Source organism: Cynara cardunculus (genome assembly GCF_001531365.2).
Source record: "Cynara cardunculus var. scolymus isolate 2C chromosome LG 15, CcrdV1, whole genome shotgun sequence".
NCBI lineage: Eukaryota > Viridiplantae > Streptophyta > Magnoliopsida > Asterales > Asteraceae > Cynara > Cynara cardunculus.
Window position 1 is genome coordinate 303,754 of NC_037542.1, and position 18,643 is coordinate 322,396.

General features: G+C 35.0%; 1 protein-coding gene across 1 annotated transcript; it reads left to right on the forward strand.

The window, feature by feature from the left end:
• Window positions 1-400: 400 nt before the first annotated feature.
• LOC112527362 (importin subunit alpha-2-like) lies at window positions 401-7,988 on the forward strand. The gene is made up of 11 exons (XM_025137967.1): window positions 401-694; window positions 2,806-2,902; window positions 2,981-3,072; window positions 3,144-3,275; window positions 3,379-3,564; window positions 3,680-3,843; window positions 3,930-4,008; window positions 5,804-5,932; window positions 6,072-6,199; window positions 6,288-6,659; window positions 7,577-7,988. Exons 1-10 carry the CDS (start codon window positions 479-481, stop codon window positions 6,655-6,657), a joined length of 1,593 nt encoding a protein of 530 aa, XP_024993735.1. The 5' UTR covers window positions 401-478; the 3' UTR covers window positions 6,658-6,659; window positions 7,577-7,988.
• The last annotated feature ends 10,655 nt before the right edge of the window (window positions 7,989-18,643 follow it).

The window sequence follows — 18,643 nt, forward strand, 5'->3', positions numbered from 1 at the left end:
TTGATACTTTTGATCTTTGAAGCCAAGCTCAACCAATCAGGCACCACCCTTGTGGTTTAGCTGATATTAAATTAAAGTAAATGATATTTAATTGTTGTTGTTATTTGATTAAAACATTTTATGATAAGATGTCACTTAAAAAATTAATAAGAAATCATTGTAATGGACGATAATTTTTAGATAATTTATGAAGGTGACGTGACATGTAAGAAATTGTATATTAATGGATCGTTCTAAGAAAGGGGTCAAATTATCGTGCCATAATTGTAAAATATTTGAAAGTTGAAGGGTCAATTATGAATTTAGAAAACTCCAGTAATCCAATTCATCTTAATAATCAAATCGATCTATTCCTACTTTTTCTGTTCAGGTATGTCGATCGACTTCAATTATTTATCCATCGATTGAATTTTCATATGTGTTTGTAATCATAGGGTTTGGATTTTTGAGTTGAAATCATATCAATCAGCCAACAATCATGTCCCTGAGACCTAGCGCCAGGACTGAGGTTCGCCGGAACCGGTACAAGGTGGCCGTAGATGCGGAGGAGGGAAGGCGGAGGAGGGAGGACAACATGGTTGAGATCCGTAAAAACAAGAGAGAGGAAAACTTGCTTAAGAAGCGTCAAGTAGTGCCGTCGTCACAGCCCTTGTCTAGTGGTGCTCCTGTTCAAACCTCCACAATCGAGAAAAAGGTCTCAATTCTCTTCCGTACAATTTTAGTTCCAACTGACGTGATTTGATGTAGTAATTGTTGGATCAGATGCATTTGATTGGAGAGATTTATCTTGTTTAATCAGCAGGATTGATCGACTGTTAATTTTCTAGGTTTACTATCTGCAACCGTAATATATCTAAGAGTAGTTAAGTGGATAAAATTATCTAACGCCTGTATTTCGTAAATACGAATACGATTCTACTATAAATGAGTTGACAAGATGAACTGGTGCTTAAGTAGGCTTAAAGTTTTGAACTTTCATCCCCTATAAACAACACAGATGCTTATGATCTTTTATACCATCAGATGCTTTTGGTTTGGTTTGTTATCTAGTTTCAAGGATTTTATGTCTACGAATGCTGGAAGGACACCTTTCTTGTTGCGGTACCCTAGGTGTTGACCTTTTTATTTTTGCTCTTGGGTTTTGCGGCTTTGTAATTTTGTTTTCACAGCTAGTTTGGATAAGAAGTCTTCTTGTTGTTCTTGTTGATTCATCCAAAGTAGCATTTCTAGTTTCCTTTCAATGCTCATTATATAGCATACCCTACCATGCACTTTCTAATAAGAATATTATATGATTACTCCCTAATTAGCTAGTTGCAATCGATCAGGTGCTTATTAACTAGGTAAACGAGATCTGAAGCTTTGACCTTTTTTTTTGAAGTATATAATATTTATATACGGCAAATGCAACAAATAAACTCACACACCCTCTTCACCTTTGGTGAGATTTGAACCCTTGACCTTCTAAGAAGCCAAGGGCTACGATACCGCTAGGCCGAAGGCCCTTTGGTTGAAGCTTTGACCTTGTGTTTGTGAGAATTGTGTCTAGCACAGCTATTTATTTTTCCCATTCATACTTTAACCATCATGAAAATATGCCTTCTCTGTTACATACAAACAAGTATTGATGGGAAGCTAAATTGACAAGTAATTTCCCAGTTGTACCATCAGATGCATATCATTCGATATAGCACACTATAAGCACATACCATCTTCTAGAATGGTGTTCAAGACAATATGAATACGATTATACAATAGTTTATAGGCAGAGGTTAAAATTATCATTTTACTAAAACCTTCCAACTTAATACTCTATTATGAATACATAATAGACAAGATGGATCAGGTGTTCTAACAGCATTCAGGGGTACAGTTCTTTTTAGACTGTGTGTTCATCAATTGGGTTTAAAAAGTTTTGTAATTGGGTGTGTGTGTGTAGATAGAAGATGATGTTACTCAGAAAACTATGTTAAACACTTAAACTATTGCCATTCTTATGTTAAGGTTCACAATGTTGTTGATTTGTGTAATAAACGGTTGGGTAGTTACTTTCTAGGCCTTGAAAGGTGAAAGAACTTGAAGGATTTCTTCAGTATTTGTTCTTGTTGTATGCCTAATGTGTGGAGGTTGACTTTATCATAGTTTTGCCACATTTCTGCTGCTTCCGTTTCCACTTTCATAATTACCCATGTTAATTTAATCATTTACCTTGAGTTGTCTTATTCTATATATTGCTACAATAGTCGGAATTAACTTATGCTTACATAAAGGTGCCAGGTCGTCGTTTTCTTTGGGACTTTAATAGTTTGAATAAAGCATATGTATCTAACCCTTTCTGGACTTCTGGATTATATTCTTCTGTGCGTCACCCACTGCATTCCCATCTCCTCAATGAAGATACTTATCTTCCAGGGAGCACTCTGCATGAATGTGTGTGCTTGCCTCTTAATGTTAAAACCAAAGCTGTATCTGGATATGTATTTTTCTATGTTTAAATGAGCTTTCATAGTGATTTAATAATATAGGCGGAATGGAGAATTAGGTTCCTTTAAATGCTTGGGTTGATTGATGCATCTCTATTCGATGATTTTTGGTAAAAAGTTCATTTGAGGTAAATTTATATATTGTGATTTAGGGTACAGGATTGATGCATGAATTCATGTGCTTGCCTTATATTTTTGTTCACTAAAACTTTAGGGTTTTTGAATTTTGAGAATTTGGTTATGAATGGCACGTGTTATGCTATTATAAATACATCTTTTATTTGATGATGTTGGTTTTTCAACTGTGTTGATCAACCTGCAGTTAGAGAGTCTTCCTTCTATGGTTGCTGGAGTATATTCAAATGATAGCAATATGCAACTAGAGGCAACTACCCAGTTTCGTAAATTGCTCTCTATAGGTATAAATAATGTTTTATGGGATTTCTTGTGGTTGTATAGTGTGTGCAAATGATCATATTCGTTGAATTTTTTCACAGAACGAAGTCCACCAATCGAGGAAGTTATACAATCTGGGGTTGTACCTCGCTTTGTCGAGTTCTTAATGAGGGAGGATTTTCCTCAGCTCCAGGTCTGAGTCTTATCTGGTGCCATGTGTTCTCTGCCTATTTATTTAATTTTAACCTTTGACATTCTGAACAGTTTGAGGCTGCTTGGGCACTCACAAACATTGCCTCCGGTACTTCTGACAACACTAAGGTTGTAATTGATCATGGGGCAGTGCCAATTTTTGTCAAACTTCTTGCTTCCCCAAGTGATGATGTGCGTGAGCAGGTAACGTGCCGACTTTGTTACGTTATCATAGAGTTGGAGATCGTCTTTGAGCCCAGAAATGTTGGAGTCAGTTTCTCACGATGACCACCTTTTGTTGTTGTAGGCTGTTTGGGCATTGGGAAATGTTGCTGGAGATTCACCCAGATGCCGAGATCTTGTTCTTGGCCAAGGTGCCTTGGTTCCATTGCTGGCTCAGTTGAATGAGCACGCTAAACTTTCCATGCTGAGAAATGCCACATGGACCTTATCAAATTTCTGTCGGGGCAAACCACAACCTCCATTTGAGCTGGTTGTTTGCTAGTCTAATCAGTGATCTTGTTTTCCTTTCCTTTTTTTTTCTTCCTATTTATGGGGTTGGGGGGGATTTTATTCTATGATATGTGCTGAAAATCTTCAATTTGCAGACAAAACCAGCACTTCCTGCCCTTGAACGTCTTGTTCATTCAAATGATGAAGAGGTGTTAACAGATGCATGCTGGGCTCTCTCCTATCTGTCTGATGGTACAAATGACAAAATTCAAGCTGTTATTGAGGCAGGTGTCTGCCAACGTCTTGTTGAGCTGCTCCTGTGAGTTGTGCTTTTATGTTCTTAGTTTTCCCTGCTTGATACTTCTTGACCTAAATGCTTCAGAGTTTAACAAATTTGTTCTTCAGGCATCCTTCTCCTTCAGTACTCATTCCCGCCCTTCGAACTGTTGGGAACATTGTGACAGGTGATGATGTCCAAACTCAGGTACGGGCTTTAGAGAGTTTGTGTACTAATACAGAATTTTGCTTTTTGCTACACTATACAACCTATTTCATAATAAAGAATTATAAATTTTTTTGTAGTGAATATCATCTTTTGACCAAAGGATTATACATAAATACATCACGATTCACAAACATTCTTATTACACTTACTAGTCGAATTTGTGTGATTTTTTGTTGTTATTTCACTAGATGTTCAGTTGTGAACCACGATGACCATAAGATGGGAATATGCATGGGAAAAAAAAAGTGACCAGTTTGATTGTCGTATACTTCCAAAAAAGGATTCATTTTGTTTTGAATCCTTACTATAGGTTTCTCTCAGTCCTTTTCTTATGGGAAGATGTTTGCACTGGTTATTTTGTTGATTACTGTGACCCATTTTCTGCTTAGCAACTGGATCACCAAGATCTCCTAGTTTTCATCATATTAAGAAGATTTTTTTTGGGGGGGGGGGGGTTATAGATACAATGTTAAGGACCATTTTTTAAACAATAAGGAAACTAATTGTTTTAAGTTTGACAAGGAATGTACTCATCAATCCTATATCCAGAAAATAGTTATGCGTTCGCTTAATACACCTGGTTGTTTCAGCCAGTGTTTTGAAAATAGAGGTTAACAGTCCCCACGGTCCCTTTGCCATAGAAGGATAATATTCTTAACATTCCACTTATGGCCTAAGCAGAGTATTAAATGCCCTGATAAGAGTTGGTAATTAATAGAATAATATTTTTAGTCAGCAATTAATCTGAAAAGGCTTTGAGTTTTAGGTCACAAATTTGAAGCTCACCCAAAACATTGAAATTCCTAACTTGGAATCTCTATTCGAATCGTAATGACCACCGATGAGGATAGCCCAATTACGATTTCACCGGTGTTGTGAGGTATTGTGCAGAAGTCAGAGATGGATATAAGGAACAGATTGAGGAGAGGGAGAAAGGCTGTTATTCACATTTTGTGTGTTTTCCTTTAACGGTGTTGTGAATGTGAGATTGATTTTGATTTGTGGTTTCATCTTGCAAGTTGCAAGGTTGAGGTATTGTGTAGAAGTTAGAGAGATGGATATAAGGAACAGATTGGGGAGAGGGAGAAAGGCTGTTATTCAGATTTTGTGTTTTTTCACGTTCAATACAATTAGGTAAATATAAAAAGAGAAACAACTTTTTGCAGCAATTATAAATAACCCCTTTTACTTTTCTTTTTTTTTTTCAAATTTTTGCGTTGTTCGTGTTCATATTTCAATGTTGACTTGTTTAAAAAATTGATGGATTGTTTTTACAATATGTGTACTATCTTTTTCGTATTAGGACAATATGAGAAAAGCTTAAGTACTTGAACTAATTTTGTTTATTTGAATGAAAATAATTGTACGGTAGCAATGAACATTTAAATAACTCTTAAGGTAAAGGCTATTTTAAACAAACAATATTTATTACATTATAACTAGACTGCTTAATCCCTGCTTAACCAATTGTTGATTTGTTGGGCTCTCAATTGACCACCTAGCTCTGGCTAAGCGTTTTTAGATTACTTCAGTAACTGCTTGAGCGAACCCTGACGAGAAATTCTAGCATTCCGTAATCTGTAATGTGCCTCTTTTATGAGAACCACACAACAAGAAACATAGTTCACGATATCACCTGCTATGGTCTCCATCCATTCCAAATTACTATATGTTAGTTCCGAAAGAAATGGTAGTTATATATGGTCTGTATTATAAAGATTAAACTGGTGATTTATAAACTCGGATCAATTTCCTGTTTTCTTTCTTTGTCTAGTGTATTATTGAGCATGGTGCACTTCCGTGCCTGCTGAGCTTGTTGACCCATAACCATAAAAAGAGCATCAAGAAAGAAGCCTGTTGGACGATCTCCAACATCACTGCTGGAAACAAAGAACAAATACAGGTAAGGCGGTTAGCATATGCTTCTGGAAGCTTCTTATCTTTTAGACCTTGATCCATGCTAAGACCTTTGTTAACAAAATATGCTGCTTTGTTTATGAGTTGGATTATATGTATTAATTTTGTACTTTTTCAATATACAGGCTGTAATTGAAGCAGGGCTAATCTCTCCTCTGGTAAATCTGCTTCATACGGCTGAATTCGACATAAAGAAAGAAGCTGCTTGGGCAATATCAAACGCCACCTCTGGTGGTAATAATGACCAGATCAAGTACGCTCTCATTCACCATCTTTCCCAAAATTTGAAATAAAAGTTAATTAATATATTCAAACGTGCAATTGCATACTATGATTTTTAGGTACTTGGTGAGCCAGGGATGTATAAAACCCCTTTGTGATCTCCTTGCTTGTCCTGACTCAAGGATTGTGACTGTGTGTTTAGAAGGACTTGAGAACATACTAAAGGTAGGGGAAGTGGAGAAGAACTTGGGTCATACCGGAGATGTTAATTACTATGCCCAGTTGATAGATGAAGCAGAAGGTCTAGAAAAGATTGAGAATTTACAGAGTCATGATAACAATGAAATTTATGAGAAAGCGGTCAAGATTCTCGAGACATATTGGTTAGAAGAGGAAGATGAACCCGTAGGAGATGCTGCACAACCTGGCTTCAACTTTGGAGGAGGTAACGTTCAAGTCCCATCTGGTGGATTCAACTTCAACAACTGAAGGTAATACTAACTCCCTTCTTAAGTTTGCTTACCAAAAAAGAACAAGCCTACTACTTATCATTTGTCAATTTGACAAAAACTGACGACGGTTTTTCCCATTTTACAATTACTGGTTTCAAGATTGGCCAAAGACAAAAACTGGTGCCGGTTATTGCTTACCCATCGTGCTTGAAGGCTTGCGTGTGTTTCCCGACACGCCAGCTTTCCAGCCAAAATTTTTATACAGAGATCAAAAATGGGAGGATGAAGATCTATATTTTTCAAATTGGCTAAAATTTTAGCATGTCGAATGAACACTAGTACATTGTCCTTTTGTAATAACCCTTTTTAGTGTCGAGGTTGCTTGGGTTATTCTAAAAACCAAAATAAACGAGCCCGATATATCCCAGTCATAGTTATGGTCTTAGGGGGTATTTTATCAAGTTAAAATTCAACACCGTCTTTCATCTTGCGGAGAAGCTCCCTTAGTTTGTTCCAGAGGTGTACTTTGACTTTTTAAGTTCAACCAATTGTCTTCAACACCCATCATTTTCCCATTTACAATAGATAATATGGTTAGAATTGTTGTTTATAAATTTGAAGTATTTTGTAATTGTATCAAAATTGAAGTTGACGATTAGTCCTTCGAAGATCAAGTGAGTCGTTTCGTTTTTCAAATCATCACACTTCCCTCTTTTTGGAACAAAAACGAAAGAAAAAACTGAACTTTTTTCATCCAATTTTAATGGAGAATCATTCTTCGGTAAAGCCAAGTGTTTTTCATTCTTTTGCATTTCCATAAGCACAATGGTTCGTTGGCAACACAAAAACACCATGTTACTCGAGAATTAGAGCCAAATTGGACTTCAATTAGGAGTTTCTGGAATTTGCATTGAACTTTTGCTAGCAAACATGAGATGATTTATTCAAGCTTGCAGGTTTTTGGATGCAAGATGGTATGTTGATGTCGTCAAAGGTCAAATGCGGTCGGGTCGGGTCGGGTCAGGTCAGGTCAGTTGAGAGCATCTCATGTAGTCTGGTTGCCCTATATTGTGTGGTCCAGTCAAGGTCTGTTGTCTAAGAGATGTGAAGTCGGTCGGTTGATGAGTCAGGCATTGCTTTTGTTGTATACGAGATGTACATCTCTTTGCCATAGTGGGACGAAGAGATGGGAACGATGATGTTTTTTTTTGTTGCTATTTGCCATATGACAAAGTTACAGTTGCATCTTTCAGAGTCATCATTTTCGTAGCTCTATTTTGATTTTGGTTTCCACATTCGGAGGTACACTTAAGGGGTGTGTGTTGTTCACCTTTAATATTTATACAAGAAGGCAACTAGTTATGCGCAGGGTGTCAATTTTGTTCCATGACAAACCAACCAATTGCATTGCCAATCGTACCGGTTTATACCAGCTTCATGAACTTGGTTGGTACGTGGTATTGAAAATCGTATGCCACGGTAATATCGTACCGTACCTACTTATATGTATATTATTTATTTATTAAATAAAAAATGATTACTTGAATTATATTTAATTATTAATGCAAGTGGTTGTTTTTTAGAGGAATTTAATCATTTACTAAATAACATTTTATTGTTTACTCGGTTATTGACTTTAGTAAATTATTGTGTGTTACTCACCTACTGGGTAGGGGTGAGCGCCTCATAGCAACCGTAAGTCTCCAACTTGATAATTAGTAATCTTAGTTTCCTTTCTTTTCAACGGATGCCTCCACTCTAGGTTTGTATTAAATTATCTCGACAATAGGTTGTACTTATGTTTATGAATTTGTAATTGTAACTTCAATTTTTGAGATGTTGGTACAAAAGTGTACCACCGTAACGTCCTTTATGAACGCACATGGTCGCACCTTGAGATCACGTGCGCCACGCTTAGCATAAAAACTCAAGATATAAACTTTGTGGATTTTAACATGGCCGCATGTGTAAATGAAGTTCGGTCCGCAATGCTTCAAGTTTTTTTCTTTTTCCGCTTTCTCGACCTCTTCATTCTTCTTCATCTCTAATTCTCATTCAAATTCTTCCTAATCATCCTCGACATCATCCACTACACGATCATCAACCAGAATCTCGACCAGAAATTGGCATAACCTTGCCTAAAAGTGTATGAAATCACTCCAAAACCGATCCGTAGTTAACCCAACAGAATATAAAGAGAAATAAAGCTTAGAGAGGCATAAAAATGCAAGCTAAAATGCACATGAAATGTAATGAAAACTATCAATAGATATGAATAAAGACATATCGGTCATTAAATATTTTTATTTAGGGGATGAAGATTAGAAGAATGGTTATTGGTTAATTAAAGCAAAAAATTTAGAAAAATCCAACCATTTCATTTTAAATAATTAAGTATGTGAATAATTTTTTAGAATGAGAAAAATCATAATTTTTTTTATTTTGAATGATCAAGTCCTTGAACGGTTTTTTAATGAAAAAACCATTAATTTTTTTTAATGATTAAGTCCCTGAACATTTTTATTCCATAAATAAACCATTGAACTTTTAAAAATTGGTTACTTACATCTTTTTAACCTAAAACAAGCTACTTGTAACCGACTATGAAGGTTTTAAAGTAAAAAGAAACCTTAATCAGTTTTACCGTTCTAAAACCCTACATCATCCGAACCCCTCACAAACAACGGTATCACTCCCCCTCGCCACTACCCGTCGCTCTCCATCGTTGTCTGTTCTACATATTGTCTATCATGTTGTTGGTCGTTGCCATCAATCTCTCTCTTTTTGATATATCAAAAGAGGGAGAATCAAAAGATGAAAAACAAAAATAGGGAGATTGATGGCAGAGCCCAACAACATGATAGGTGATGCAAAGAACAGACAATGATGAGGCGATGAGAAGTGGTAAGGGAGGAGTGATACCGGTGTTTATGTGGGGTTTGAATGACATAGGGTTTAGGAATGGTAAACCTGATTTAGGTTTTCTTTTCACTTTAAAATCTTGCTTTTACAAATAGTTTTTTTTGTAAAAAGGATGTAAGTAACTAAGTTTCAAAATTTGAATGGTTTACTTTAGTGAAAAACAATGTTCAGGAACTTAATCATTCAAAATGAGAAAGTTTAATGGTTGTTTCATTAAAAATTTAGTTCAAGGACTTAATCATTTAAAATGAGAAAGTTTAATGATTTTTTTTATCCAAAAAAAAATAATTTAAGGACTTTTAGATAAAATAATTAGGTTTTTTTTAAACTTTTCTCTTAATTAAAATAATTAGGGGAAAATGAAAATTCAATTCTAAATTCATTTTCATGCGTCTCTTTACCTTCTTCCTATTTTTTTCAATTAAAAAAGTTTTATCCACTAGTTTTTAGTCTAATTTATCTTTAAATTATTTAATATTTTAATCAAATAAATTAAATAAAAAATAACAATTTAATCTCTTCGATTTGATATACATCTTGATTATTTTTTTTGTTTTTAACTAATTTTTACATGAAATGATGTATATATGTAATATTAATCATGGATATTCATATATGTTCAAGTTTATACAACAACTTTCTTGTATTCATAATTAGTATGATATTCATCATGAATATACATTTTCAGTTGTATATTCATCATGAATATACATTTTGACTTGAGTATTCATCATGCATATTGATGTATGGTCGCGTATATACAACAAATTTCTAGTATTCATATACCAGTATGATATTCCTCATGAATATACATTTTCACTATAATATTCATAAAAATACACACACACACACACACACTCACTAAATCAATCGATAGGTTCTCAAAAGGTCTCGATGGAAAATAAAAGTGGTGGATTGTGGTTTTACACACAAGTTCTCGATCGGTTTTGTTGGGTTCTCGATTGGTCTCAATGGAAGATGATGATATGGTTTTACACACACAACCAACATATGAAGGTGGGTTCTCGAATGGTCTAGATGGGTTATCGATCAATTTCGATTGATTCTCAATCAGTCTCATAGGTCTTGATCGGTCTCAATTCTTCTTGATAATAGATAAAGGTAGTAGATTATGGTTTTATACAGAAAGGTGATGGGTTTTGTAAGACACATACAAACACACCTTAAATCAAAAAGGTTGTAGGTTTTTGTAAGATATGAAACAAGAACAAGGAACAATATATTCGAAGATGCATGTCAGTTACGGTGGGAGGCATCACATGTAATATTTTTTAGTTGAGCATTATACAATTACCAATTTAACCTTTTGACTTTTGTTTAATTGAAAATGTTAATTAACGTTTGATGAAAATTGTTGAGTGGCTGGATTAGATTGGCTCCCGAGATCTTAAGGAAACATTTCTCTCTCTCTCTCTCCATAGGTTCAAATGAGGTGTCTCAAACATATGAGAAAGAGGAAAGCGATCATAGCCATTAGATTAAATGATCAAAAAGCGATCATAGCCATTAGATTAAATGATCAAAAAATCTAAGTGACAGGTAATATGGCAATTAGCAGTTAGAGATTGTGATTAACAAAATTAGACAGTGAAAACATCTTCAGTAATGATTCTAAGAAACTGAATCCAGATTTGTGGCAATTGTTTCATGATTTTGTTTCGATTCTTTCTCCATCATATATCGCAACTGTAGACTGTGAAAATATCAAAATTTTTTATTTGTTATTGATCAAATCTTGTATTCTTTCAATACGAATTTGAATCTAGAAAGCAATCTTGAGTAAGATGTTGATTTTGATCCTAATGTTGAATTATTGACCTAGAAGGATGTGATGATGAAAGCGAAGGTATGTTCATTGTTTCTTTGATGTTTCTTTTTAGTAGTTGATTTCTAAAATTTAATGTTCTAGGTAATTATGTTCTTGTTTATTTAAAAAAAATTGTATCTTGATTTAATTATATGTTTTTATGATTTTTATATGTTGATTTGAAGTAAATTAATCTTGAAGATTTGTGTTTTGTTTTATTTTTTTTTACAGAATGCCACAATCTTTTGTTATAGGCATTCATATGTGAATTAATAAGTTCATGATAATAATTAGAAATAGGTCATGATAAATGTAGGCGTTCATATATGGAAAACTATACTTCAAGATTCATAGTTTGTAAGATCACATATGAAAAACATAGCAGATTTTATTCATGATAATTTTAATTGATTTTGAATTTGACAGAATAGATTCATATATGAACTAGTTTAAGTATAGAGTAGGTATTGTCCGTTAGAACATGTATGTAGGAATCCAGAACCCCAAATGCTCTAGCAATAGATGCTAAGGTTAATAAGTAGCGGAAGCAAATAACAAAAATACTTGTTTGGTTGATGAGAAACGACAAGAACACTACAGTGAAGAACAATTAATCTTTGAGAAGTTGTCAAGTCAAATGTATTCAAACAGCTTAAGAGAACAAGATGATTAAACCAAGAACACACAGTAATGTGTGAAAAAGAAAATCTCTCAATAAGCTAATTTCTCACAGGTGTGATATTTTCTCTCTCAATAATGGTAGGAGCACTTCTACAAATTGGTAATGATACCTTAGAAAAATTACCTTTTCAAATTGGTAATGATACCTCCGCATACGTGTGATAAGGAGACTGGATCACTTGTGATAAAGAGAATAGCCGTGGAACCTTCATGTAGGCGGGCGAAGTTTGAGACCCAGAGGCTCTGTGTCCAGAACTCGGGCTTTGCGTCAGAGTACTTAGCATCTTTGTCGCATGACTTCGGTACTGATTCCTCTATGTCTGAGCTCTGTATCCGAGCTCTGGTTTCAGGAGCTTCTAGACTTTAAGTCCTCTTGATTTGAGCAAGAGGCTTTTTTACTTACACTTCAAAAATGCTAACAATCTCCCCCTAAGTGTAATAAAAATACTTTGCATGAATTTGAAAGCTAGTCTAGAAAGCAAGAAGCCAACATGGTCCTCTGTAAATGATTTTCATAAATTGAAAGCATTAAAATTACATGATAAGGAAATACAAAAGATAAGAGCTCTAAATGTGTTGTAGCTTCATGAACCTCTAAAGGAGGTCATGAAAGTCTAACAAACCATTTGATTGTACGAATCAACTCTGAGGCTCCTTCTTTTGTTGTGGGGTCTTCATTTCCTGTCTGTATGACCTTCTCCCTTACCTAGAGCAGTATTGCATTAGAATACTTGTACTTCTCATTGGCTCGGAAGAAGACTTTTTTTCTGTGTTCGTTCTTGAAAATGAAGCCCAACTTTGGCTCAACCAAGATGGTGCCTGTTAGGATGTGATGAATGCTTTCAAGTTGCTCATTTGGAGTAGCGATAGACAGCTGATCCACTCCCATCTCGAGTGCAATCTAAAAATCCACCTTGCTCCTGTATTCTAGTAGATCGCTCATAGTCTGTCTGATCGCAGAGTTGGCCACAACATATTTGATCCCCTTGTCTTTCTTGTGATCGTATGAAAGTACAAAGTAAGAAGATCCCATGGGTTCAAATTTATGAGATCATAGTCTGTGAACACACTTATCTGACCCTGAGATCTTTCCACCATGTACTCGTGGAATTGGACAATCCCTCGAAAAATGACCCAATCCACTACATAGATAACGTTTCTTAAGGTCAGATTGACAATTTCCAGAATGAATCTGTTGACATCGCGGGAAAGTTCTAATAGCAGGTTGTTGAATTGTTCGTTTATCCATCTTTATAAATTTCTGTAACCGAAATCCGACTGATGACCCTTCCCACTTCCTCTTCTCGATTACTTTTTCTTCCCTTTGCCGATTTTTATTTCTTTCGGTTGTTTCTGCAGCGTCTACAACCAGAGGAAAAGTAACAGGACTCATTGCAATAACAAATTCACGTATAGAAGGTTTCAATCCCAAGATATATCTCTCAACCTTCCTATTTTCAGAAGAGATGTAATGTTCTGCAAATCTGGAGTGTTCAATAAATTTTTCTGTATAATCTCGTACCATCTGGTTCCCCTGTTCCAACTTTAGAAAATCTTTCGAGTAGAACTGCTCTTTGAATCTGTTTACAAATCTTGACCAAGACATGGTTCTTAAAATATCTGGTTGAGCTAGAGACTCTACATCCCACCAATACAGAGCATTGGATTTTAGCACAGATACAACAAATCCGACTTTATCCTCCTCAGAACATCTACAAGTATTAAACACTGATTCTATCTCTTTTATCCAACACATAACTCTTACTGGATCTCTTTTTCCCGAGAATGTTAGGGGTTTACATGTTAAGAACATTTTTATGTCTCCCTCTCTCTCTGGCTCACTGCTGGAATCAGAGGATTTATTTCAACTCTTTCTGTCTCAACTCTGGATGGTATTCCCATAATAGACACCAGAGTCTCTCTTAGCTTGCTCATTTCTTCAGCCATAACATCTCTGGTTACATACTCTGGTTGAGATGTTGGCTCTTGATTGACATTTCCTGAGATAGATTCACCCTGCTCTGGGTGGATTTCTGACTGACTCTATCCGCCTCTCCCTCGGCCTCTGCCTCAGTTTCTACCTCTGCCTTCAGAAGCACCAGTTGGAGCATGATTAGGAGATTCCTCTCTATCATCAGGGTCAGGACGGGCGATTCTTTCAAACCTTCTAGACCGACTTACCTCTGCATGTACTCATTTATTAAATATCACGTATTCACATTCTCAAATATAATAAGGTATCCAAGTACAAATATGTACCTGTAAATTCATAATTACATTGGTCATTTGTAATTCAAATTCACCTTACATATTTTCCTCTTAACCTATCATATTTATTCTCAATGGTGCTATCTATATATGGGACCCTTAATATGCAAATAACATAGTTTAAGTCTAGGACTCATACTTTGAATACCTAAATCTCTTAAATTCAGGCTCTGATACCACCTTGCGACATCCCAGAATCCACATTTGCATATAACATATATTTAATATCAAAGAAATACGGATTACACCATATTGGTTCCACTAGCACAATGTTTCTATATTTATAGAATTCACAACTGAAAAATTTCAAAAGAATAATCATGTACTATCACATGTATATCTACATGTATCTTCAAAAGAAACAGATTGATCTTCAAAATACAACAGATAAGCACATAAGGAAAATAGTCATGTGTTCCCCTTCCCTTTAACATCCCGAGACCGTGATGGTCCTGCAATGCATCTTTAAAACATAAAACGAGGGTTAGACCGAAAGCTCTAGTGAGATAACCCTTTTCTTTGCAATTACAGAGTGAAGATCCCCAAAGCTTTAAAATCATCTTTTCACGTATACAGATATATACATTCCCCGAAATCTGCATTCATTTGTAAAAATCAGAGATGTAAAAATTCCTCTGGCTCAACTGGTCAGAGCTTCCAGGGCTTTTAAAGACCAACGCCCCTCTGGTTACTAAAGACCAGAGCATTCTCTGTCTCTAAAGAATAGAGTGCTTTTATAAACCAACTCCTCCAATTAGATAGAGCCTCTCGTCCTATCAACCAGAGCTTCTAAACTCATATTCTAAAAATAACTAAGGCTTCTTCTTAACCAGAGTCCCTCTGGATAATCAGAATCTCTGGTCTGAATATACCATAATAGAAGTTTAAGAAAAAGGATTAATAAAATATAACCATAGCTCATCTGATTCTCTATCTTATTTTATAAAGAGATATTTAAAAGGTTAGACTTGAAAGAAAATATAAAAGACAGATCTCGAACATTGAGCTCAGACACCATAGTCAGATACAAAGTTTAGACTCCACTTTTGGATACAGAAATCGATCACAACACTTAAGCATACAACTTTCATGATACAGAGCCTCTGGGTCATATAAATCTTGAAAACACTTGAAAGACTAAATCCATCACTAACTTATGATACATAACCTCTGTATAGTACATACAGAGCCTATGGACCATAATATTCCCGAAAACACTTGAAAGGTTTCCCGTATAACCAAAGGCCCTCTGGTTTGTTCTAAAGACCTACTAGAGCCCTTCTGGTTCCGAGCACATACTTGAAAAGATATCTCATACAACTAGAAGCTCTCTGATATGTGCTGCAGACCAACCATAGCTCTTTTGGTTATGATCAAATACTTGTTTTTCTCAATCAAATATAAAATTGAATACTCTAATTTCATTAAAATCATTTGAAATCGTAGGAAAATAATGTCTCTGGCTAAGAGTCGGTTTTCCCCTTCTCAATAACATATATGTTATTATTTCAATAAGAGCAATATCTCTAAGTTCCCAAGTCACAAAGAAATGTTAACCTAGAGCTATTATCTCTTGTTGATATAGTAGCCATTGTTATCCAAATGCCACCCTTATCCCATGGTACACCTCTCCTTAATATGTCACCCTTATTTCCTCCTCAAATCTACAGATGAAGAGTTTCATACCGAAACAGATTGAAGTCACAGCCGTCCCGTGGAAACAAAATTTCAAATCAGAATAGACTGAAGTCACAACTGTCCTAAAGAAACATCATTTGTAGTTTTATCCAATAATGGCCTAAAAATGGTTTCATACCGGAACAGACCGAAGTCACAACTGTCCCGTAAAAACATTGAAAACTCATTTAGTTTCATACTGGAACAGACCGAAGTCACAACCATCCCGTAGAAACATTCTCAAAATAGTTTCGTACCAGAATAGACTAAAGTCACAACCGTCCCATAGAAACATTGTTTCAAATCAGAACAGACCAAAGTCACAACCGTCTTGAAAAAACATTTGAAAAACTCATTTCTTTCAAAACAGACCTTATGTCACAACCGTTCTTGAAAGAAAATCCAAACAATATCTTTTCCATATTTATAAACTCATTTGAAAGATACACAAATACTCTTTTAATCCCAAAAGGTTTAAACACACTTTCATAGGACAATACCGTTCGGAAACTCCTTTTTATCGGATAAAAATTTGATCAACAATAAATCCTCATCATACAGCACTGTCTAAATACAGCTTCTCATCAACCGTTAAACTTCCAGAAAATAAACACATATCAACTGCATAGTTATATCAGCAGTTCTACAAAACACATAATCTTAATAACTTCAAAGGTTGTTCTTTTAAAGTAAACTCACCTTATACTCAACAGAAACAGCAACAGAAATTGCTTAACTTCAAACCCCAAATTCCAGTTTCTAACTTTATATAAGAAAACTCTCATACTAGTTTCTTTCTCAAACTTGAAGATAACTCTCCTAAAAAGAAAACTTTCTTTTTATATTGCCCAAAAGAGGCGGTTTGAGGAAAGTATTATAATATCTTCTTCTTATCCATCCTAAAAGAAGGCGGTGTTTGAAGGAAATAATATAAAACTCTTTTCCCTCTCACCCTATGCATATACATACACACACCCACTTAATCCGGCATATTTATAAATTATGCACATATATATAATTATTTCAAAACTTCATGTATGTTAACAATATAAATCATGCATACACATATGCATATTAGCAAATCCCATGCATACATATTTTCTCATACATAAATATGCATATTTTCACATAATCAAATAATAATTACGTAAGGATTACTTCAAGTGCATAACCCCAAAACCCGGTTATCATATTGTATATAGAGGTGATTTATGATGTGGGTTTGATGGAGTGAATCGTGTTATAAATATAAGGTTATTGATGAAGGTTTTCAAATTAATGAAAGAACCAACAAAACCCTAAATTAGAAAATTAATAATACCTGGAAGGGAGGAGGAGCAACCCATGGCGTACGATACAACAACTATTCTTGTAGATTTCTGTATATAGAGGTGATTTGTGATGTCGGTTTGATGGAGTGAATCGTGTTACAGATGATTTTGGTCTGGAGTAGTTGGTTCTTTTTGTAACGCCCCAAATACCACATTTACATAGAACACATATTTCATTACATAGAAACATGGATTACATCAAACGGTCCCACTAGTACAAGGATTACTATATGTACAAAATTGACATATAAAAATTTCCAAAACAAATCCTGTACTACTACATGTAATATAACATGCATCTTCAAAAGCAGGCAAAAGACTAGGAAAAATAATCACATTTTCCCTTTACATCCCCGGACCCAGCTATTCCTGCATTGCATAATTTAAAACAGAAAATAAGGGTTAGACCATACGGGTCTAGTGAGGTTCCCTTCTATGAAATGCAGGGTGAATATCACCAAAACATTTATTTCAAATCAATCATCGCATGCAGCAAAACTGAAAACATACAGCTTCGGTCCATCGGGCCTCTGGTTTCAAACAACACTTAGAAAATATTTCGACAACTGATATGTGTTGAGAATTTAATGCATAACACGCTCTTTTTAGGACTTTTTAGTTACATTAATTTCTTTTCATTCCCAAATTGAGTCATTTTCATTTATTTCTTTATACCTTTGTTATTATGAAGCTAAATGTTGTGGTTAACATGTTGGTATGCATAAATTGAGGCTAATTTGGAGTTTTTGTGATAACAGCAGGTGCTGCAGCATTGGTACAGCATTGACCTGGGTCTTGCACTACCTTTTTGGAGGGCATAATAGACAATGTGCTGACTTTTTGAAGATGGAAAACAGCTGTAAWTGGGCTGTATTTTTGGAAGAAATCTGATTTCTTCTCTTTAGTTAGCCTTTGTACTTCTTAGTTAAAGCTTTAACTAGGTATTGTACTTATTAGTTGAACTTTAATTATTATGTAACTAGTTTGAAGTTGTCTTAACCTCTAAGCTTTGGCTTTTTGTCTTTTTGTACCCATTTTTTGGGTATAAATAGGAGGCTTAGGCTTCTTTGTAACACACACTTGAATTGAGAAATCCATTGGATTCTCTCTAATCTCCTCCCATTTCCTCCCAACTTTTCTTTCTTTTCTTTTTCAACCTTCTTCAAGTTCTTCAAAGTTCATCTTCATCTTGTTATTTATTTACTTTCTTGTATTTTATTTTCCGTCATTTATTTTCTCGTCTTTACATTTCCGTTATTTACATTCCGTCATTTACATTCCGTCATTTATTTCCCGCTATTTACATTCTCGTCATT

Excerpts from the sequence above, each read along its gene's own strand:
- LOC112527362 (XM_025137967.1), top strand. The coding sequence starts at position 479 with ATGTCCCTGAGACCTAGCGCCAGGACTGAGGTTCGCCGGAACCGGTAC. Across the intron at positions 3,276-3,378 it reads GTGATGATGTGCGTGAGCAG|GCTGTTTGGGCATTGGGAAA; the intron begins GTAACGTGCCGA and ends TTGTTGTTGTAG. Across the intron at positions 3,844-3,929 it reads CGTCTTGTTGAGCTGCTCCT|GCATCCTTCTCCTTCAGTAC; the intron begins GTGAGTTGTGCT and ends TTTGTTCTTCAG.